Source organism: Alligator mississippiensis, chromosome 3 (genome assembly GCF_030867095.1).
Source record: "Alligator mississippiensis isolate rAllMis1 chromosome 3, rAllMis1, whole genome shotgun sequence".
Classification (NCBI taxonomy): Eukaryota; Metazoa; Chordata; order Crocodylia; family Alligatoridae; genus Alligator; species Alligator mississippiensis.
The window spans coordinates 132,904,105-132,926,727 of record NC_081826.1 but is presented as its reverse complement, the minus strand read 5'-3'; the positions used below and the strand labels follow the sequence as shown (position 1 = coordinate 132,926,727).

Here is a 22,623-nt window from a genome sequence, read left to right as displayed (position 1 = left end):
AGTTATTGGGAAAAGCACATATTTGTTTGCATACACACTTGGATGATATTTCCTATTATGCCTTAAAAAAAACCCAAAAAAACAAAAACAAAAAACAAAAAAAACCCCAAGAAAAAAATTAGTATCACTCAAAACTTCTGCTCAGTGCTCATTGAGCAGATACAGTGAGAAATCTCTTAAACTCATAGGAACTGCTTGGAAAACTGTAAAATCGGGTCTTTAATGGGAAGGGGAATAACATTTTCCTGATCTTGAGATTGTTTCATTACTGGAGGTGACGACTTTTTTTTTTTTTTTTTTATAGATATAGATCTGATAGAATAGCCACAAAAAAGTCTCTTAAAGATATACAAATGTAACTTGATTTATGACCATTTATTCTTCTGCACATCAGTCCATTGGGCAAAAAATCTTAGCTCTCTGATTTTAGCAGCATAGTCCAAGATCTCATATAGTACAGAGAAAGAAGAGCTTACTGATCGTCTATTGTGGGCTCTGGGAATAATTATAATCTGAAATCAAATCTCATTTTATGATCTTTACATTCTTCAAACTTACCTTAATATAAAAGTTTATGAAGAGAATGACCAGCGTAGTCATGTATGAGGACTGAAACATGAGGCAACCAAATGGAAATCCACACGGCTTCACAGCTGCACTAAGGGTATGTGTAATGGTAAGAAGAAACTGAATCTGTGAAAGACAGGTCGCACACACATGCTAATTTAGTTACTTAGACAAAATGTTTGGGACTTATTTACCTTTTGAGTGTTTTCTAGGGTAGAGGCTGCTGAGAGTAATATCGTCAGACTTAACTTCCTGCTGCTGTTCTGGTCTTTGAAGCCTGTACATTCTCAAACTACCAGCTCGTGGACAACTGCGTGAAGCATTTCTGGGTTGGAGTCGGTCATTCAGAGGCAGAGGTCAGTAACGTTTATAGATCGCCTTTCCTCCCTGTGCACAAGCCCTGCAGTGGGCTGGATCTGAGCCATAGGTTGTCAGCCCCTGTTCTTATGTGCTAAATAATTAAAAAGCTAGGATTTTTTTTTTATCCACACTTCTGAAAATGCAAGCTTTCTTAGAGGGATCAGCTTGTAATCTGGTAATGACTCTCTTTTAATGAGGCTGAAGCAGGCTTGAATTTATTGGGCCAGTTTAAAGAATCCCCTTTACAGTGGTACCTCAGACCCAGGGTGGCAGCTTTTAGAAGAGAGAGCTGAAAAAGAGACGCTCATTTATGAGGAGAACTTAGAGGCCTGGGAGAGATGGGAACCACCTTCGTGGGTATGGTAATGAAAAATGACTGAGGTGGGAAGGAGAACTGCAAAGGGCCTCATCATTTTGTATTAGTCCTATGAGAGAGATCTTGGACCCTGAGCAATTAAAGGAATTGTTTGAGTCTCCTTGCAGCCAATGTGGTGGTGATATTAAATGAGTCATTATCCTATTGTAAGTGCAGTGTGACAAGAGGAACTAAGATGCACTCTTTTCATTATTGTGCCTTAAGCTTGCTGCTGGCCTCTTTGCTCCCAACTGAGAACAAAGAAGCCCTTTTTAAAATGCAAATGTGAAGTGGTCTTTTTTTTTTTTTCTACCAGTAAGAAATGCAGCATAGCACGTGTTTTGGATCTAGCGCTGCTCTCCATATAGTAATGACCATAGCCTGTGTACAGGATCTGGACAAGAACAGATTTCTCTGAATAAGAGAAGTTTTTGTCTTGATGACTTTACATAACTGCATTTTCTTCATGTACCATGGCTACACTTCCTATTTCAGAGAGGTCTTGACTTTCCCTTTGTACTTGAGGTAAAGTGTCTGTTTCATAGGCATGAATTTTTTAATTCCTATAAGAAGTTTAAACTTCTGAATACTGTATGGTTTTGGTCAACTTGAAAAGCTGAGAGCTTTCAGAACTTTTTGATCGGTGATGCATTTGCCATAGTTGGATAGCCTCCTTCCTCTATTTAAAAAAAAAAAAAAAAAAAAGCTATAAATAATGCAGCTTTGTGAGTTAGAAATGTTTTCCATATTGTACATGCTTAGACAGTATCTTCTTGCTAAGCTCTTCAGTCCTATCCCAGACAGAGTTCAGCTCAAATGTTTCTTTAGTATTCTCTGAATACATACTCCTTCTGGAGATGGGCAAAGATTGTGAAGTTCCAGTCTGGAGCCATATTAAATCAGGGCTTAGTGTACAAATAGCTCTGAACCCTCAAGATATCTCTTCATGAGACTTCTGAACTAGAAAACTGGCTCCTTCTGCTTTTGGATCTGATCTGACACTAAAACCATGGGGAGAACTTGGATATAAGATCTTGAATTTTGAGCTCCTTCCTCTCTGACTCTACAATCCCTCACCTACATGTTTAATGGCTTCCATCTAAGGTTGCAGTTTAGTCCCACCTCTTAAGACAAAAACATCAATTAAAAATAAGGAGAGTGAAGGGTGAAATATACCAGTTGTGCCTGAGTGAGGTATTTCTTCCACCACAGATACTTGCGCATGGATGGAATGACAGACAATCCGTAGTAGGAATACATCAGAACATGGATAAAACTATTCAAGGTGGGTCCAAAGAAACCTGTAGGAATCCAACAAGCATAATATTTTTACAATGTAATTAAGAGAAGAACTCTTTCTACCATGAGACATGCTTTTGGAGTTCACCCTGCATCACCTTTTTGATCTACAGCTAAGTGGTCTCACTAGAATTCTGTCCCTGACTATGGTAATTGTTGTATCCACCTTTTGTCATCCTCTGGTCAGGACACTATTAGACTTGTACAAGATTGCATGCTAGAGAATACAACAAAGAAAAAGTCCTGTTAGGCATCATTCACTATAGCTATTCATCCCTTCTGCCAAAAAGCTGATTTCTCTATTTTGTGTGATTCCTATCAGCCAAGCATTCAAACTGCAGGTCTTTGTTCTTTTTTATTCTTTTAAGCATCTGAAAATGAGCTTACTTCATGGGTGCCTGGTCTGGATTATACAGCCTTAAAAGTCTTTTCCACAAACAAAGATATTCCATATGGTATAGGATGTAGTCTGGTCCTACTGGCTCCTATTAACTTCAGTAGGGTCAGGATTTTGCCCTACTGGTAATTCTTGCAATTGGCCTGAGCATAATTCAGTGGAGTTGCTCTCACTTTTAATTTGGGGAAGCTATGCTTGAGCAATAACACTTGTCAAAACCCTTTCTCCACTGGGGTATCTCAGTGCACAGAAGTAGTTTTTATTAGCTCTTAATGACCATGTTAGTGCAAGGTGTAGGTGGTGGCTGGCACTTCAGATGACTGAAGGAATGTGCAAGTAATTCCACTCGTAGTACAGCAGAACCCAGATAATGTTGCAGGGTTAGAGTCCTTAACTCTCTGCAAAGAGGAAGGTTTACAAAGTATCTGGGAATATATATAGCTAGACATAGTTTGCCTTCTGCCTGACATCAGACTAACATGGCAGAGTGGATATGCACCTTGATGAACTAAATGAGGGAGTGGATGCAGGCGTGCAAGCAAGCACAAGCTTTCATGAACTCATGTTCACTCCATAAAAGGCTATGACAGGGTGTGCAGAAAACAGGGTACAAGAAGAGAGAAATAAGAATGCAGAAGGCCAGTAAGGTAAAAGTAAAAGTTGTAGTAACTTTATTCATTCCTGCTGTGAATTAAGTAGGTTGTATACCATGCCTGACTTGGGTTCTACTAGAATATCCTTGCATAATTAGGTTATTCAAGTTCAGTTATCCAAGCATAGTTGTGTAGGCCACTCTTTCTCTCCCACCTCCTTTTTCTCCCCTCCCCCCCCCTTTCCTGAACAATAAAGTGTAATAAGTCACCAAAGACATGTGATTGAATACTTACTTTGTCCACAAGGTATCCAGTTCAGAACACACCACCAGATGTTAAACATGGTGGCATGATGATATACATGAAGGAAGGTGATTTGACTGTTCTTCTTCCGTAGTACAAAGAAAATAGTGTCCATGAATTCAATTACTTTAGAAAAATAATACCACCACAACACCTTGGCCACCTATGAGAATGGGAGCAAGAGAATGACACACATTTGTTTAATTTGTTTTTGCTTCAGCAGAATTCCCACCGAAATCATTGTCCCGCTCGTTAAAGATGGCAGGATTTGGCTGAGAATCTCTCCTAGTTCCTTAAACACCCCTACAGAATTCATCCTATTTTCATGTAAAGACAATTTTGTAAATGGTTCTCCTTTGAAAATGCCTGATAAGCTAAAGTCAGGCAAGGTTCCTTCAATAAATGTGATACCTTTTATTAGATCAACTGAGTGGTAAGCTAAACTTTCATTGTGAGGGTTTCTAATTGCTCTTCTAAAGCTATGTCAATATAGCCCTTGTACTTGGAAGCAGATTCTGTGTTTGCCCATAATAATGGGCAGCATAGTGAACTAGGAGGAAGCTTGATTAACTAGGACTGTGCAAAGCTTTGGTCCCTGATTCGATTCAGCAGAGATTTTGGCTCAATTCGGCGGCCAAATCTCCAAATTTGAATTGAATCGGAGGACCCTTTGATCTCTCCAAATCACTTTGGAAAGATTCAGAGATTTGGACATAGACAGCTTTTTAAATGTTTGTTTTTTCTACATACCTGTAGGTACCAGGTGCGGCTTGTGAGTGCTGCGATGCTGGGGCACATGTAGCATCCCACAGGAGTGCGAGGGGCTCCCCAGCATGCTTAGCAGCAGACCCGAAAGTGGACCAGAAGCACTTCCAGGTCCATTAGAGACCTCACAGGGCAGGGGTGCACCCCCCCCCCCCCGTATCCCCCTGGCTTGGTGACTGGTGCCTCCTGGGTCTGGAGGAGGCACTTGGGGTCCCCCTGCGGCCGATGGCCAAGCTGGAGAGGCACCGGGGTGGGGGTGGCCAGCGCGCTCCCTGGCAGACCCAGAAGTGGAGTAGAAGTGTGGGTTCACTGCTGAGCACATGGAGGGCCCCCCACACTCCTGTGGGACACTCTTCCATGCACCCCAGCATTGCAGCAATCATGAGCCATGCCTGCTACCTCAAGGTATGTAGAAAAAACTTTTAAAGCTGTATCTGTGTCCGAATCGCTGATTCTCCAAATTGGCATCAAATCTTCAGATTTGCATTCGGCCAAATTGAATTGGGGACAGTGATCTGAATCAACAAATCAAATCACTGTCCCTGATTCGGGCTGAATACAAATTGAAGAGGGCCTGCTTTGCACACCCCTATGATTAACAGCCCTGGAGATTTTTGCTGTTGTGACGCTTAATTAATGATGCATAATGTTAGTGACAGCATTTTCTTTTTTTTTAAATGTCCTCTGGCACAAAAGTTCCTGAAAATAAGCTGCTAGCATAATTTATTGCCAGATCTCAATCCCAGGTATATGGAAGCAGGCGCTCCACTTGGGAGTTTTATGCTAACTGAAATTGTGCTCCTTATACCATAGGTTTAGGTTAATATATTTTAATATTGCTGTGTCCTTAATATAAATAAGACAAGAGGGAGAAAAGGTTTTTTTGGGTGGTTGTTTTTTTTTTGTTTTTTTTTTTTGTTTTTTTAAGTAGTCTCCCGGAGTGAGGGAAAGGAGAAGTGTCATTTAGAAAGGGAAATGCATCCCATTTTGGGGTGAAAGGGAAGAGTGGTGAACCACCTGGAAAGTCTGAGCTTAGAGTCTGGAACAAGAGGAATGCAGCCTGCACTGACCTTATTGTACAAGAGGAGTCAGCACAAGGCATGAGCTCTAGGGTGCAAAACTCAGATTCAAACATTCCCCCAGGTTCAGGTTTTGGATCGGTCTCTAGTTTGAACCCACCAAATGCGTGTAGTTGGTTTCCTCGGGTATTGTATCAAATGATTTCTGTTTTTGAATTAAATGCAATACCTTTTTCTCACAAATTACAACAGCACAACGTTCTCAGGGACACCATTACTGGCTATGAGGCTTTTGTTACCAACTTTTTCACAACAACCCCCTCCCCCTGCCCCTTTTTCCTTAATAAGACGTAAGGAGCAATATCATAGTATCATAGTGCCTAGGGTCAGAAGGGACCTAAACAGATCATCAGGTCCAACCCCCAACATGGATATATGAAATTGATCAGATGGACCCCACTACATAACAAACAGAAGAAAGGTCATGAAAACAAATGCCAAAAATTTAAGTAGTTCTGTATGATGCACCAAAAGCTTATGCTAGGAAAAGAGCACTGCATTAGTTACTGAACTGCATTAGTTGCTGGATTTGTCTTACCCGGACATCCGCTTTTCCTGCACTGTGAAGGTTCTGACATTGTAAATTATAGCTTCCTTCCCAAGTGGAAAGAATGAGCTGGAAAAAACAAACACAGAGAAGTTATTCTTCTAAACAGAAGTATTTATTCACTTCTGTCTCTCTGCTCAGCATTTTTAGTCAAAAAAGCATGGTATACTGCTGATTCATCCTGAAAACAAATGCAAATAAACTACTTCTATGACACTTATCAGGAGTAAGGGTATATTTTGGAATTGAAAGGTTACAAGGTAGAGATGAAAATACATAAAGATACAACACATGCCTTTCTCATTTTGCTGGACTTGGAACCCTGCAACTTTTTGATGATATCTGGTGCTTACAATGTGATCCTGGGTCTGTAGCTCTTGTTAGAGTGCTTCTGCATGAGGAGAGCTGGTCTATGTGACTCGCACAAGGCAGCATGAACACTCCTGAATGGACCTAATGAAAAACCAAATACTTCCCTATTTCTCCAAAAACCCAACAGCAGGGATGGGAGGGGAAAGAATAATTTTTCCCTCTATACTATATATTGTATGTGTACATTTGCCTCTGTCCTCCTCAGGAGCCAAAAGAGGGTTGACATTGTGTTGAACAGAAAGGCAAAAAGCCACCGTAATTTCATGGTAGCATCCTACTGATGAGTTCAAGCATCATGTCAAAGTGCAATGCTACAAAACCAATATAGCAATGAAATGTCAGGATACCACCTCGTACCTAATTTGTGGGTCTCTGGGAAAATGTGATGCCTCTGTAGCGTACCAGTGGTCTAGAAGTAGCAGCTTGGACAATTCTAAGCAATTAACAGCCCAGGCCATAATGGGGACCTGCTATCTGTAAACTGTAGAAACTGACAATTTGCTTCATAGTAAGGCAGTGTTTTGGGTTGTTTGGGATTTTTTCCACTTTTGTTCTGGGCAGGAGCGCAGGTCAACATGGTCAAGGGGGATGTTTGGCAGGTGTGAGTTTGGGAACAGCCATCAAGTACAGTCTGTTCCCTGGTCAGAGTGCTGTAATTTCCAGTGCATTCTGTACTGTAACCCAACCCTTTAATGCCCACAAAAAACCCCAAAAGGGGGCATGATCAAGCAGCTGGTACAAAGCCAGTCAGGAGCTGCATGCGATGGCTGAGCACTAGGCCTGTGCGAAGCAGCTAGTATTTGCTTTGGATTTGGTTTTGGCCGATTTGGGGGACAGTGATTCGATTTGGTGATTCCAATCACTGTCCCAAATTGATTTGGCCGAATCAGATTTGGCAATTCAGCAGCAGCCAGGCCAGGCCCATCCCTCTCCCAGCCCGGCAATAGCTGCCCTGTCCACCCCAGCTCCTGGCATTGGTGGGGGGGAAAAAAGCCCCAGCTCAGCAGGTGCTGCTGGGTGGGGGGCGATCGCTACTGCCCCACACTGCATGGGGGGTTCTGCATGAGCCCCCAAGGTAGCTGGGGGGGGGCTGGGGGAGCGGGGGGGGGGGTGAGGGGGCTCATGCAGACCCCCCCATGCAGTGTGAGGCGGTGGGGATTGCCTCCTGCCTGGCAGCACCCGGTGAGCACCAGGGCTTTTCTTTAAAGTACTGAGCTGAGGCAGGTGGTGGCAGCCAAGGGGGGGGTGCTGGCAGGGGTCCCCCCATGGTCCCCTCCCCTGCCCCTAGTACTTACCAGCTCAGAGTGGCTGCAGCTCCCTGCAGCAGCCACCGGGGACTGTCTGAATCACCAAAGCTCTCCAAATCTTTGCCAAAGGTTCAGAGAGCTTTGAATTGATTCAGACCTTTAAATTGGTCCCCTGATTCGATTCAGATTTTGCGTTTCGGTCCCCGAATTGGGCCAACTCTCCTCCGAATCAAATCACCACCAAAGCTTCACACAGCCTTACTGAGCACTGTATTGTGATGGGATACAAGTATGTCAAGAGAGGAGGTTTCTCTGATGAGCCAGAGCTCCTCTACTGGTATCAGCTTTCCCATAAAGCATAGCCAAACATGAACCACTGTTCCAGCCTTGCCCCTGTCTTTTTCCACTGTGCTTGAAGTCCTCACTTTATTTAAGGGGAAAATGCATGGTAGTACATCAGATAAATCTGAGCAAGCTCTCAGTCCTTCCCTTCTTATGTGGCTCCTGCATAGGAGTGAGTGTGCATGGGCTGAGCTACATGTAGGAAATAGGAACAGAAGCTGTGTCAAAGTTGTGTGATCACAGCAGTAGCAGACATCTGCAAGGGGTCTTCCAGCTGGGTTTTTTAGACAATACACATAAAGACCAATCTGCTCTCAGTGACATCTAGCAGAATGCACAGCTGAACCCAATGAAATCTGAATGATCTTAAATCCCTGAACTCTTTCACTATGATGGGTTGGAAGAGTGTCTAGTTACTGTTGCTTCCCCAGTCTGTCACTAGCATGTTCCTTTGTGGTACAGCAGAAACTCTATGGATTATTTATGGCCACAGATATCTGCCATACTAAAAAGGATGAAGTTTGTTTCTCTAAATATGCAGAAAGAAGGGAAAAATAATGTGTATCCTGATGTATTTGCTAATCCCTTAGAAGCTTTTGGTTTCAGTGCACCTAACAGTTCTCGTTTGCCACTGTAACTGGCATTGTATAGGTGGGCACTTTATTTGGAATGGACGCAAATAGATCAGTTTCACTTAGGTTGCCTCTCATCTCCCCTTTCCTGGCCTCACCCATTCGGGTGACAGATTCTGCAGGGGACTTTTAATGCAAGAAATCAAGTAAAGTCCCCTCTACATGTTACAGCTTTTCTACAATTACCTGGTTAATTGTGCAATTACCTTGAGACCAGTGTGAAATGGCACCATTCCATTTCGACTTGCATTTCAAGGTTTAGACGGAACAGCGTTTTGTTTCAAATTTCGTTCAGATTCAAAACTGCTGTTCCCTTTCACTTTGTTGAAACAACAGTGACGGTGTTTTGACGTTTTGCCCATAGGCTAGAATGGGGAAGCTTGAAACGGCTTCTCTCATCCAGCAGGCAGGTTGGGGGCCCGCAACCCTGGGAGGGCTGGGGGGTTGCGGGTCCCCAGTCTGTCTGCCAGATGAGAGAAGGAAGCTGGGTGCTGCTGCCTGGGACTGAGGAGCTGGGGAAGGGAATTGAGACCCATTGCTTAGTTCCCCTCCCCAGCCCTACGATTGGGTCTGTTTTGAGTCTGTTCCAAAGACCTTCATTTCATTTCATTTCAATTTAGCTGTTTCAAGCTTGAAATGAGTCAAAACTAAACAGGCGGCAAAACTCACACGGCCCTAGTAGCTATCACACCATCAAAATTTTGCTCCAAGCAGCTATAAAGTTAGACCTTGAAAATGCATGCTAACTTTAGAGCTGTTTGCTGCAGAGCTTTAATTTGCATGTGTAGCAGGGTATTCCCAGCTGGGGCTGGGAGTCCTGCAACTGAGGAGACTCTCATCCCCAGCAACTGCCAACTCTGGGTCCCAGCATCTCGGGGTCATGGATGCCCTGGGGGTGCATGAAATCCCCAGGGCTGGAGGATTGCAGCTTCTGCAATCTCCCATGCTCAGAGGTATGTGAAACCCTCCAGGTCTGGAGAATTGTGGCAGCCCTGATCCCACCTACAGCCCTGGGTGGGGTTTCACATACCTGTGAGCCTAGGAGCTCACAGCTGCTGCAGTCCCATAGACCTGAGGGTTTCATGCACTCCTGAACCTGGGAGATTTGTGGCTGCCATGATTCTCCAACCCCAGGGTTGTATGGAGCACCCCCGCAGCTAGGAGTCTCCTTGCACTGGCAATTGGGCATGGTGGGATATAAGGTGCTATTCCAGTTGTTCCCCTTGCCATGCACATATGAGCAGCCTACACTGGATTGCTGTTCCCAGACTCGTAGCCTGCTACACATCCCTCTAGATCATGTAGAGTCCTGCTCCTGTCCTGTGTTTGGCACTGAGGTAATAACTCGGTGGGAGGAGGTGGCTAGTACCCAGTTTCCTTTCTGCATAAGCTCCCTTGGCATCTTTCCTGTTGCTTTGCTGTGGGTTTTTTTTCTTTGCGAAACAAAGGGTAGTATATGATCCTATTCTAGGACTTCTGGGTCATCTTTTTTTTCCCTGTGAGGAAGTGGGTCTCATTGATTGACCTTTTAGATTAGCTCATTACATGCTGCCCTGTTATTTGAGGCATCCTATGCAAAACTTATTCATCTTGCTCTTGATTGGCAACCAGTACAGGCGGTGAAGCACTGGAGTAGCAGCATCTCCTCTGAACAAAGCATTTGGAATAATGTGTGGCCACATGATTTTTCAATGCCACTTCGCGAATTTCAGCAACTTGCATCTTCAGCTGTGTCAGTGTAAGTAGGTTTGATAAAAGCAACTGTAATATTGTTAACGAAACTGGAAGAAAATGATATTGCCAAGTCTTCTAGACTTTTTGTTTGTTTGCTTTTTCTTAAAGCTTGAAAGAAGCTCTTCATGAAATCACAAACCCTTTTTCAGCTTAATTTTTTTTAAATAAAATTTTCTAGCCCCCTGCAGAAAGGCTTTGAAAAAGTGACCCATAGGTGATATAGTCCCTGGTTGATGTTGAGAATTGCCATTTTATCAACACTGGTGGAGCAGAGGTGAGGAAGAGGCTTTGGGTTTTGTTTCATAGTGATGCATCTGCTACACTCAGATTCTAACGCCCTCCAATGGTTTTCTGAAATAAGTACTGTAAACCTTACCATGGCCCATGCTCTTGGAGTCTCCTTTCATTTCTTAACAGTTATTTCTTTCACAGTTTTCTGTGTTAATAGGCATTAGCGCTGATCCTCTTATCTAGATCAGCTAGAGGTTTGAGGATTTCTTTTTTTAAATATCTGGCAAATTCCATCTTGATCTTGGTTAGAAGCTCTTTCATGTCAACTTTTGTGCAGTGATGAGGACCTTTTCATTCTCTCTTTTTTATGGAGTCTATGTGCCATTTAGTTTCCTTCAGGAAACAGAGAAATTGTCCATAGCTATGGACTGTTATCCTGCTGTAAGAGCATTTTAAAGTTTGATCTCCTTTTAAGGTACCTCATGGAGTGTCTCTTCAAACATCTGAGTGTAGTGAGTTTGCTGAGGAGGAACCTGCCATTGAGAGCCAGGACTTCTAGCAGTGGTCCCAGGTGCTCTTTAATATTCATATTGTTTAAGGAGATACTGAAGTGCATGGGAATGAACTGCCTTACCAATGGAGAGCAAGTTAGTTGGTAGCAGACCTGGGAGTACTAGGACCTGGGTGTCGCGACTCCCGTCCTCCTATCGTAAGACCCTCTGTATGCAGCACAGGCCATCTGTTATTACTGTATCTTCTCACACCTCCCCTCTGCCAATAAGACATGCACCTTTATTTTGGGAAGACAGAGAAGGTAGGAAAAGATCTTTCCAGGAATATAACCAGTTGTGCAGCACAGAGCATTCAAAAAGTGTGGTTTACGAAGTCTCGGTGATGCAGTACAAATCTCCTAGCATGGCAGGACAGCAACAAGGCTAGGCCCTAGATCCTTGCAAGAGCAGTAGAAAGACTTATTTCTTCACTGTAAATAGTTCTTTATATCAATGTCTATAAATAAGTGTTTCCACACCACACCACAAACAGCAACAAAATACTACAGACTGTATACAGCAGCTCACGTGCCCTAAGCCAACTTGGTTGCTGCTTCAGGCATAAGCTACAATGCTCAGCCAGTAGCTACTGCAAATTCCTTGGCAGCTGTGAGAAAGTTAACAATGGACTCTGCTCCTTCTGCCTGCTGGGTCACAGAGAAACAGCAGTCATTAGAGTGCAGTGTCTCCATGCTTCTATTCCTCCACAATTCTATACCAACAAAGAAAAATTGGCTTCCCTGGCAGTCTCACATTTTACAAAAAAAAAAATAGTATTAATGTCCTATTACTTGATGTGAGTTTTGGTGAATGGGTCACCTTGGAAAGGAAAGGTTGGTTTTTTTCTCTTTACCCTGTAGTCTTCCCCCTCCCTCCCCCCCCCTCCCAAAAAAAAAAAGGAAAAAAAAAATCTGCTTAGCAGCAACGTTCTGCTAATTGGCAGAGTTTTCATTTTTCACTGTGGCTCAGATGTTCATATTAACAGGCTCCCATTGTACCACAAGTATATGACCTTTGCTTAGCTACTTGAGAATAAAAAGGCAGGGAGCTCATAATAACAGCATTGTTGCAGAAAGCATACTTTTGCCTGCTTAAAACCATGTTGCTCTATTTCGAAGTTAGGGCTGTCAGTATAAAATCTCTACTGAGATGGGTGCTGAAAAAGGTCCATTAATTGAATACTAGAATAAGCAACAATCCTTATTGGCTTTTAACATACCAGCCTCCTAATTAGATCCCCTTGATGGGATTATAACTAACTTTCTCATGCATTTTCCATAATACTAGATTAGTAGAAGAAAAATCACACCTCAATTACTGAATTACTAGCATAATATCAGTAGGTTTTTTTGTTGTCTTTTGTTGGGTTTTTTTAATGGCTGTTGTTTTTTCCATTGGATTCTGTTCTTGAACAGTAGTTCTGTTCAATTATGGACGAGCTCCACATATGCTGTTTCTGGCTTCCCAAATGAGAACACATTTGAGAACAGTAGCCTACTTACCCTGCCCCAGAACAGGTAAAAAAAAATAAATAAATAAAAAAGATATTATAGATGACAATACCTTTAGAAGGGCATCTTGACAAGTCACGACTAAGACACTGGGGTCACAGTAGGGAAGCTGGTGGTTTTAAAATGCCTATTTAGCAGGTACATGGAGATTTGTCATTCCCATGGTTTTGTTGGCCCAATAAAAGCTATCACAAGAAATCCTCCTCTTTTTGTATTCTTCCTGGACTGTCACAGCTACAACACCCATTCTTTTGTACAACTTAGAATTTATTACATATAGCTTAGTGGTCTTGCTTGGACTAAGTAGAAAATTTACTTGTGAAACACCCAGGAGAATCCCTGAAAACTTGCATGGTGGTGTCTACGTGGAAGAGCAGCTTGCTATGTAGGCTGCCTGTTTTTAGCATCACAGTATAATCCAAGGTTTCAGATATCTGTACTTAACAATTGTTGCTTTTCTGCCCCAGAGATCTCAAAAGAGCCATAGCAAAGAAGATGTAAACCTGGGAGGAGTCGTGGTCTAGTTGGTTCTATCTGGGATTCAGGACACAGGATTTTTTAATTCTTACCCCAGCATGGTTATTCACTGATTTATCTAGCTTTGACATGTTATTTATCCTCTGTGTCTCTGTTTCTCCAAATACTAAATAAGTTAATGCTGGGGCTGGGCAGGAAATGCTTTTCCCAGCCCACCCTACTTTTTCCAATTTTAAGAACGGTTCCTGCTCCCCGTTGTGATGAGAAAAACAAGGCTTTCATGAAAATGCATCAGGGTCGGAGAGAAGCAAGTGAGCAAGCTATAACTACTTGGCTATTATTGGCGATTCCTTGATAGAGCTTTTTGTCTGTCCTGTTTAAACAGTCAGAGTACAGATGATTTAAATATTCATTTGGACAGAGAGGTTCCAGTTTCTACAGCACAGGGGTTAGAGCACTCACCTGGGGTGAGGGTCAAATCTCTGGTCTAAATCAGGCAAAGCAGAGGCTTAGATATGGGCCTTCCCTGTGCCAGGTGAGTGTCCTAACTGCTGAACTGCTGCTTTGTTCTAGGCAGGCAATGGTGTGTGCTCTCATTGACTTTGAGACCAAAAATTCCAGCATGGATGTAGAATTCCTTCCCAGCAAAGATTGCCAAAACCAATACATTGCTATGAAAAACATTGTTTTCAGATGGAAAAAATACTTCCCAGGAAAATTCATCACCATTTCCTGGAGGACTAGTTTGCTAATGTTTGCAAAATGCTTGGAAGATGTACATTACCCATATACATTCTAAGTCCCTGTATTACAAAATCTGTTGTTCTGACTAAATACTGTTTCCAAATGTAGTAGTGATAAGGTTGCAGCAGCACTGCATTGCCAAAGCAAATTGCAATTTATTTAATGCTGAACTTTTAAACCTTGTCCTTGGATATTCAATACAATGCCTTTCAAGTCAGCAAGAGTTGGGCACGCATACCAGAGCATGGAGCTAGCCCCAAACACTGATTCTGTTGAAGTAAGAGATAAATAAATACATGTTATATGTCAATACTAAGCCCAAATAGTGAGCAGAAAAGACACCAAATCTATATGGGGGAAATAAGGACAGCACGTTCAATTGCTGCTGAGAACAGCAAAGTCTATCACTGACATCTCCAGACAGATCAAGGCACATCTTCAGTGGTGATTCTAACAGGATCCAAATAGGTTCTCACTTGCTTAGAAAGATTACTACCTTGGTCCTTTCCATTTAGCTCTCTTGTATTTGGTCTTCAGTGACATTTCACTGAGGATAGTAGGGGTTTGTTTGTTTGTTTGTTTGTTTGTTTGTTTGTTAATCCCTCCTCGTTCCCCTTATAATAAATTGCTCTTGATTTGCTTACTCTGGAATCAGGGGCAAGGGGTAGGGGTTGCACGTGGTGGCATCTGTGGGCAGTCTGCAATCCCTGCTGGTGGTTGCTGACACCACTGGCGGTGGCTGCAGGTGGTTACCAACCTTTGGTTGGCACTCACCAGCAATTCCCTACCACCAACAGCATTGGTGGCATCTGCAGGGGCTTCCCCGCTTGCCGTTGCCACACTCCCATTGCCGCCGTGCCCCTCCAGCCACCAGGGGTATGTGCCATTCGTGCTCTGGGTTCTCTCTTCATTTCCCTTGTTCCTCTTCCTGTCACAGGTTTGATCAAGCTAGGATTTCACTAGGCCAAGAATGAGAAATTCTTAGAAACTGCACTTTTAGTGACCCCTACCAGCTGTGTGCACTTGGCCTCAGATACACAATTTAGATTTCAGTCCTTATTCACCCTATTTGCTGGAGTGAGACCAGTCTTGCAATGTTTACTGAAATAAGTCAACCTTTTTTATAGGATTTTTTAAAAAGCCATCCTGTTGATTGATTTAAGACTGAACCACCTTATAAAGTTCAACAAATCACCTAGGGACTGACTTGTAGAGATGTCTTATTACTACAGCCCTAACTAAAGTCAAGATAAGTGGTAGGTACTCAGCACTTCTGAAAATCTCATGCCTTTTAGACAGCCATCATCCTCTATTAAATTCTGTAGGACTTTGAAAGAGGCAAGGAGTTTCATGGGTGATTTATCTTTTACTGAACCAAATGCATGGTTGGGATAGACTTAGATGAACTTTTGGGTCAGTCTATCCCAGCCATGTGGTTAGTCCAGTAAAAGATATCAACCACAAATCCTTGTCTCTTGCATATTGCATGGACCATCACAGCTACACCATCACTCTAATACTACCAAAACATAGGGCTTTAAAATAATTTCTGTACAAACCCATAGCTTTCATTTTTATTACATTTTGTAAGACTCTTCCATAAAGGCTTGATCCCTTTCCTGGGATCAGGAAAGGCCTGGTCGTACTACTGCAGTTAATTGCTCTCAACAACTTGCAAGCTTAACTCTCTGCCTGTGCTATGCATAGGAAACTGTTTCTGTTTTGTGAGGATAGGACCTACACTTTCCTTTCCTTTAGAGCCCACAACTGTCACTGGAAGGAGAGATGGCCTCAGTAGTAATGGGAAGGTCAACCTCACTTAAAAGGGTCAAGTGTTTTTCCTCAGAGATCTGGGGACACAGGTCGACAGATCAGAAGGCTCTGTGGGGTGGTGCTTTACTTTAAAATCTTGCGAATTTTCCCTCTTCACGATTGGCTGTATTAAAATACGCTCTGTCCTGGCTTCTCAAGAAAGATGCAACAGCATGAGTGATAGTGAGGCCTTCTGTTACTAAGGCTTTCTGGTTGCAAAACTTACAACAACAAATTCTAAAGCAAGCAATTAAAATTTTAAACTCTCACAATGAATTAGCAGATTTGTTCATATGGTTTGGTTCTCCCTGCCACTTCCAATAGATCCAAAGAATCAACATTGGTCAGTACTCTGAACCTTAAGTTCTTGTGTGGTGTGCCACTGCATCAGCCCTTCCATCGTGTTTTAACATCCTCACCTATCACTGACGTGTAATAAGAACAAGAAGGCACAGAGGGTAATAGTTAGGCAGCCTGAGTTGAAACGTCAACTCTACAATGATGAGACATCTTTGCTTGACAGGTCCTTTTAATCTGTTCCAGATAGGGCTGCATCCTGGTTTTTGCAAGACATAAGCAATAGGGGGGGCTTGGAATGACAGCATGCTGGATGATGTTTTATCTAAATAAAAGAGAGAGCTGATGCTTATTGCTGCAGGGAGCAACTCAAGGACCTGGTAGAGATCACAGTTGCCCCTATTGTTGAGAGAGTCCAGCCTTACCGTGGTCAGTTCTCAATTGAGGGTTCTGTTTTCATCTCCAGTCACCTAGAATCCTACGTGGTTTTTCAGTAACCTTGCCCTGTGCCCCTTTCCCCCCCTCCCCCCCCACCCCACAACCTCTCCTATCATTACTTAGTAAGAGATTTGTAAGGGGGGGGGGGGGGCAGGGGCATTCCACTCCCAAACATGAATCTTTCCAGAGTTTTATATCTATCCACGTGACCTCTGGGTTGAATTACTTTAGGCACTCTCTATGGTATTTACTTAACTTTGAAAATTGTTTGGAAGCAGCATGTGGCTTTTAAACATGCAGGGAGCTTGATTAATTAAAAAGATTGGCCAGAGATGCTAAGACTGACATTTATGGATTTCTTTAATTAGAGATTTGATCCTATGGTATATTCATTGATAAGTGGAACTCATTAGCACAAGAAATTAGTGCAGTGGAAGCCTCAAAAAAAACAGGTAAATCCTGCTTTGAAGACTTTATAACCCACAAACGGCAGACAGAGAGGACAGGCAAGTGAGAGATCTAAAGAATGTAGGCGACTGGTAGGGGGTGCACATGTGCCTGCCCCCCCCGGTGGCCGACATTGATGCTGTTAGTAGGGCTGGTACCCCCCCGGCAGGATCAGTGGTTTCTGCGGGTGCCCTGCCAGATTCAGGAGGTACCAGTCACTCATGCTAAAGAATGAAATGACATATATACATGTATAATCTTTTGTAACATTCTTGTTGTGTGGCATACAACTCATTTAATGTTATTCACTACTCAAAGAGAATTCTGTCATTCTTGCACTGCCATAGTAATCTTCAAGCTAGTGGAGTCCCATAAGGCTCAGTCCTTGGATCTGTGTTGTTCAATGTCTTCATCAGTGACTTGGATGAGGGCATGGAGAGCACTCTGTTCAAATTTGTGGATGATACCAAATTATGGGGTAAAGTTAACATGCTAGAGAATAGGGAACAAATCCAGGTGGATCAAAACAAGTTGGAAAAGTGGGCAGAACAGAATAGGATGCAGTTTAACAAAAACAAGTGCAAAGTGCTACACCTAGGGAGAAGGAATCACTTAAAGGCTGGGGAGGACCTTCTCAGCAGCAGAGCAGAAGGGGATCTTGGAGTCATAGCTGACCCCAAGATGAACATGAGTCGTCAATGTGACAAAGTGATCAGTAAAGCTAACCGCACTTTATCATGCATTAGCAGGTGCATGATGAACAGGTCCAGGAAAGTGATACTTCCCCTCCATGCAGCATTGGTCAGGCCACAGTTGGAGTACTGCATCCAGTTTTGGGTGCTGCACTTCAAGTGGGATGTGGACAACCTCAAGAGGGTTCAGAGAAGCGCTACTCATATGGTTAGGGGCCTGCAGGCAAAGCCCTATGATGAAAGATAGAGGGACCTGGATCTCAACAGCCTCTGCAAGAGAAGGCAAGGAATAGGAGTTACTCTGTTTACCAGGGCACCTCTTGGAGTAACTAGGAACACTGGCCACAAACTGACAGGGAGCAGATTTAGATTAGACATCAGGAAGAGCTTCTTTACGGTGACGGTTGCCAGAATCTGGAATGGGATTCCAAGGGAGGTGGTGCTCTTCCCCTACCTTGGGGGTCTTTAAGAGGAGGCTAGACATGCACTTGGCTGGGGTCATCTAACCTCAGTGCTCTTTCCTGCCCAGGACAGGGGGTCAGACTGGATGATCTACAGAGGTCCCTTCTGACCCAAGCATCTATGAATCTATTAATCTAATCAGGGAGGTGCACAAGCTCCAGTGTCCATCTTACTCCCAATTAGGAAATGCAGTCAAAGGGAACTGTGCAAAAAGATTATGCAGAAATGTTTAATTTGCTGACATGAAAGAGGAGGCCATACAGCGTGAGGAGAGGTTCTAAATGGCAGATCTATTGGTAAATAAGTGTGATGAAGTACTGGAAATAGCAATAAAATGAGTGCCCCCACACAGATTCATAACAGATGCAGAAGTTGGCACTAAGAGCTGTGTTTCTTATCATTAGTAAAAAAGCTAGAATCTTGTGTGAACTTAGGGATGCAAGTCAATGGGCTACAAACCACAGAAGCAAAGCCTGATTAACCAACCAAAAGGCCACACATGAATCAGCATAGTATGTACAGCAAAATGAGCTTCAAAAAGAAGCTGGGCTATCACAGAAAGACCCTGAAAAACACCATGTGTGTAGTATGTCCTGATTTCCCCGAACCTGATTAATCTTCCGACAACCTCCTGTATGCCTCTGCCATGTTAAACCTGCTAAGCATTGTTTTAATCAAAGAGTATAGGGTATATTGGTGTATAGGGACAAACCAAGGAGGAACTGTGCTCATTTCACCTACTGAAGCTAGTATGAATATCACAAGGCCCTCTGTGTCACCTGTGTGCAAGCCAGAAATTAGCCCCTGTTTTGACTAGCCAAAGTGTCTGTTGTTGTTTGTTTTTTAAATTCTGAAGAAATTTGCCTAAAACTGGGAGCTTTGAGGTCCTATTTAACTTTCAGCAAAGCAATGTTCTGGTGACAGAACAACAAGTGCTCGTTTTTCTCCTGTAGCTTGCTAGTGCCCTGTGCAGCACCAGGGGGCATGGAATGCCAGGGCCAAGTGCCATTGTGAACCTCCAGTGTCAACAGCCTGACTTTCTCATACATTTGGGTTATTTATCAAGCAAACGTGGGAGGTGTGTTTATAAGGACGTTAACATCAAGAGCAAGTAAATGTGATTCCAAAATTGTAATAGCAGTCTTTTTTTTTTCAGGTTTCTGCCCCTGGTTCTATTTACTACCATAGCAATTTAGCTTTGGGAGAAGCATTTTTCACTGCTGGGGCTAGTAGGCTGCTGTTGCCATTGCGTCTCCATCATGCATGCTCTAACCTGTAAAGGAGGATTGATTCCTCCAAAATAAAGCTCCTTAATGGGTGCATGCTGGAGCAAGCCAGGGGAGGTGTTTGGTGATGGAGTTGAGATCTTAGTTCATTAAACTGACAGAAACAGTTGAGAATGGAGCCATGACTACCTAGGAAGCTTCATGGTATAAATTGCTAAAAGGATCAGAATGAAAACAGATTACAGGACATGAATGGGTACTTGTCTCATACAGCAACTGGAACATCTGCAGCTCCCCTTCTCTCAGGATGGTGAACTGAGTAAACTACTTGGAACTTATCTAGATACTAGCCAATTGCCCATCAAGAATAATGGTGGCCGGGGTAGGAGAAAGGTTGTCTGGGATGGCGTGCCGCCACCTAACGCCCCATACTGCTGCTGTTCTTGCTCTTGCAGGGAGCAGGGTGGGGGAGTCTCCCCCACCCCCTGTCCAATACTCAGTACGGCTTCAGAATCATGGCAGCACTCCACCATGCTTGGAGTACTTTGATTGGCTGTTTCCATCAGCCAATCAGAGTGAGAATAAAGCATTACAGATGGACAGACGTAGGTTTTTATAATATTAGATATAGCTTGCTGTAATGTAGATGCACATCAAACAGCTACTTAGCTGATACTGTTTGCTCTAAGGTTATTCTTTGATATTTCTCTAACCTGTACCCTTTCCAAGCCTACTCTCTGTAACCAATAAAGGTTTCCTCTGTATTGTGTGGTGGACTCATTGGGAGAGGGTTCAGGCATGCCTTTTTTTATTCCCTTGGCTCGGATGACCAATTGAGGCTACTTTTTTGTGCTTCAGGCTAAAGGAATACCCCAAGTTCTTGCAGTGGGCCAAGCACCCTCAAGGACTACGAGGCTTGTGTACCCCAGGGAGCAGAGGGCCCAGAAACGGTCCAGACCCCGGGTGGTGGCAGCGGTGACCCCAGGCTTGCGGGTGTGCTCTAGGAAGGGGGTCGGCCAGACATGAGGCACCCCCAGGGTGGCACTTGGAGGTTGGTAGATGGTCAAGCGCAGTGGACACCCACTGCTGGCCCACCACAGTCCCTTCCATCCCTTTTTTTCTATGATCCTAAGTTCAGCCTTTGGCTTCCCAAATGGCTTGCTTTTGGCTGAACTTGTTAGGCATCTGATCAGTCACCTGTGTGCTTTTATTTTGTTTTTGCCACTTGATTAGATGACAAAAATGTTGTAGACAAGAGAGGAAATGGATGACAGTGACTAGCAAACAATGAATAATTGGAGCATACTCATGCATACATCTGTTTGTTTGAACAACAGTAGTGTATACTTACAAAGACTAGTCACTCCCCAGATGTTTGTTTTCAAAAAGAATTGATGTTCGTGAAGGGTGAATTAAGGAGGCACAGACATGTTTGAAATGCACAGTCCCTGAAAATTGAATGCATGTTGTCAAATGCTGCTTTAGCTGAAATGGACCTAAAATCATAAATCCAACTTACTTTGGAGATGGGGATGATAAACATTCCTTTGGTTAAAAATCACTTACTGCTTGCCCTTCTCAGCTGCAGTACGTTTATTTACACTTACCTCTATGAGCATGTACAAAGAAAGTAGTGTGATTCCAAGATTATATATCAGGAGATGTCCCCGGAGTGAGAAGGCAGGCCTGTTCTTCATATACTCGGTACCCAGCCATATGGAAAGCAGATAGGCTACAGTAAGGAAAAATGTGGGTAGATAGGAGTCCAACAGGAACCAACCTCTGACCCTGGAATCTGAACAGAAGCATGCAATAAGCAGTTAAAAGTGGCTTGTTCAGTGTGGTTAAAAAGAAACTGCCTGCAGTGTCAACAGTGTCATCTACAGGTACAGTGGGGATGTGCCATATTTGGATACATACTCAGTTCATTTCAACCTGAATAGCAAAATAACTGCATTGAGCACAGTAATTTCAGGCATTTGTGGTGGTCATTTCAGAATTACCTGAAATCACTTTAATTGTTCTGCCCTTCTATGAGTCATAGAAATGAGCAGGAGTAAAAATGTGTTTGTGCTCTTTTTATTTAAAAGTAATGTTTAATAGAAATAAAATGCCAAATCCCAAGCTGTTTAAAAAAACAGTATATATTGCTTTTAAATAGCTTAAACCTTCAATCTACATAGAATTAAGAAAAGAGAACCTGCTAATCCAGACATACAGCATTCATTATTTTTACTGTGCATTTGCCTCATATCTTTGTGGGTGTTGGAGAGATGATGATAGTGACTGGAAGGCACATATGTATAGGGAAACATTTTCAAATATGTTCAGTGCATTAGTTTTTCAAAATGCTTATTTTTCTGATTAGCCCAAGGCTTGCTTCATTGTTCATCTGCCCCATTTTATCCTGAAATGAAGTATTAAGGACCAGTTCTGCTTGCCTTATTCACACAAATTATATCTCTGACAGTAATGCATGTGAACAAATAAGTACTGGGAGCAAAGAATTTTGTGTGTAGTTGTGGTTCCCTTCCTCTTCCTTGCATCCCTTCCCCCAGTTCAAACAAAATGGAGATCATGAAGTTTGAGATGCACAATTTTTAAAACAGAAAAATGTCTACAATGGCAGTAAATGGGTATCGTGGATGAATGCCACCATTGTTTTCTTTCAGCTTTGTCATATTTTTCTAAAGGATATTTGCTTTCTGAACCATAAGTTTTAGGCTTCCCTGAGAAAAGGAATTGCTAAGTGAAATTCTTCCTCTGATTATCATATACTAGCTTCTGCCCAAAATAATTGCTCGCTCCTGTTAAAAACCATAGAAGGTATCACAATTAGACGTGTATTTAAGAAAACAACTTGTTTTACCATTTGTGGGGTTTTGCATTTTGCTAAATTTGACAATAAATTAACACATCAGCTACTGTTTTTCACTTTTATTTATTTGCTCAGTGTTTCAGATGTAGGATTGAAAACACTCTGAGGAAATGCTTAATCAAAGCAAACTCTGCAGGGGAATGCTTGAGACATTAAGAACTGTTATATATTTGTGTGTTTCAACAATGCTTTTTCCAAGGCAATTCTTTCTCTTTAGAAACAAAGTATTTAAATGTTTCAGAAACATTCTGTAGTGAAACCACAC

General features: G+C 42.8%; 1 protein-coding gene and 1 long non-coding RNA gene across 4 annotated transcripts in view; one reads left to right on the top strand and one right to left on the bottom strand.

The window, feature by feature from the left end:
* The window catches only part of ELOVL2 (ELOVL fatty acid elongase 2), an 84,447-nt gene that overhangs the window by 14,737 nt on the left and 47,087 nt on the right, over positions 1–22,623 (bottom strand). For both annotated transcript variants that reach the window (XM_059724433.1, XM_006277463.4), the window contains exons 3-7: positions 21,088–21,275; positions 6,257–6,334; positions 3,866–4,037; positions 2,459–2,583; positions 559–693 (exon numbers count right to left, since the gene is read on the bottom strand). In XM_059724433.1, the coding sequence (XP_059580416.1) occupies positions 559–693; positions 2,459–2,583; positions 3,866–4,037; positions 6,257–6,334; positions 21,088–21,275 (698 nt within the window). The remainder of the gene's footprint in view (positions 1–558; positions 694–2,458; positions 2,584–3,865; positions 4,038–6,256; positions 6,335–21,087; positions 21,276–22,623) is intronic.
* Positions 577–20,233, top strand: LOC109284966 (uncharacterized). Of its 2 annotated transcripts, none has more exons than XR_009460869.1 (4): positions 577–664; positions 780–923; positions 2,495–2,567; positions 19,411–20,233. It is a non-coding gene; the product is annotated as an uncharacterized LOC109284966 (long non-coding RNA). The 2 variants fall into 2 exon arrangements; XR_009460868.1 differs by lacking the exon at positions 19,411–20,233 and adding an exon at positions 4,098–4,577.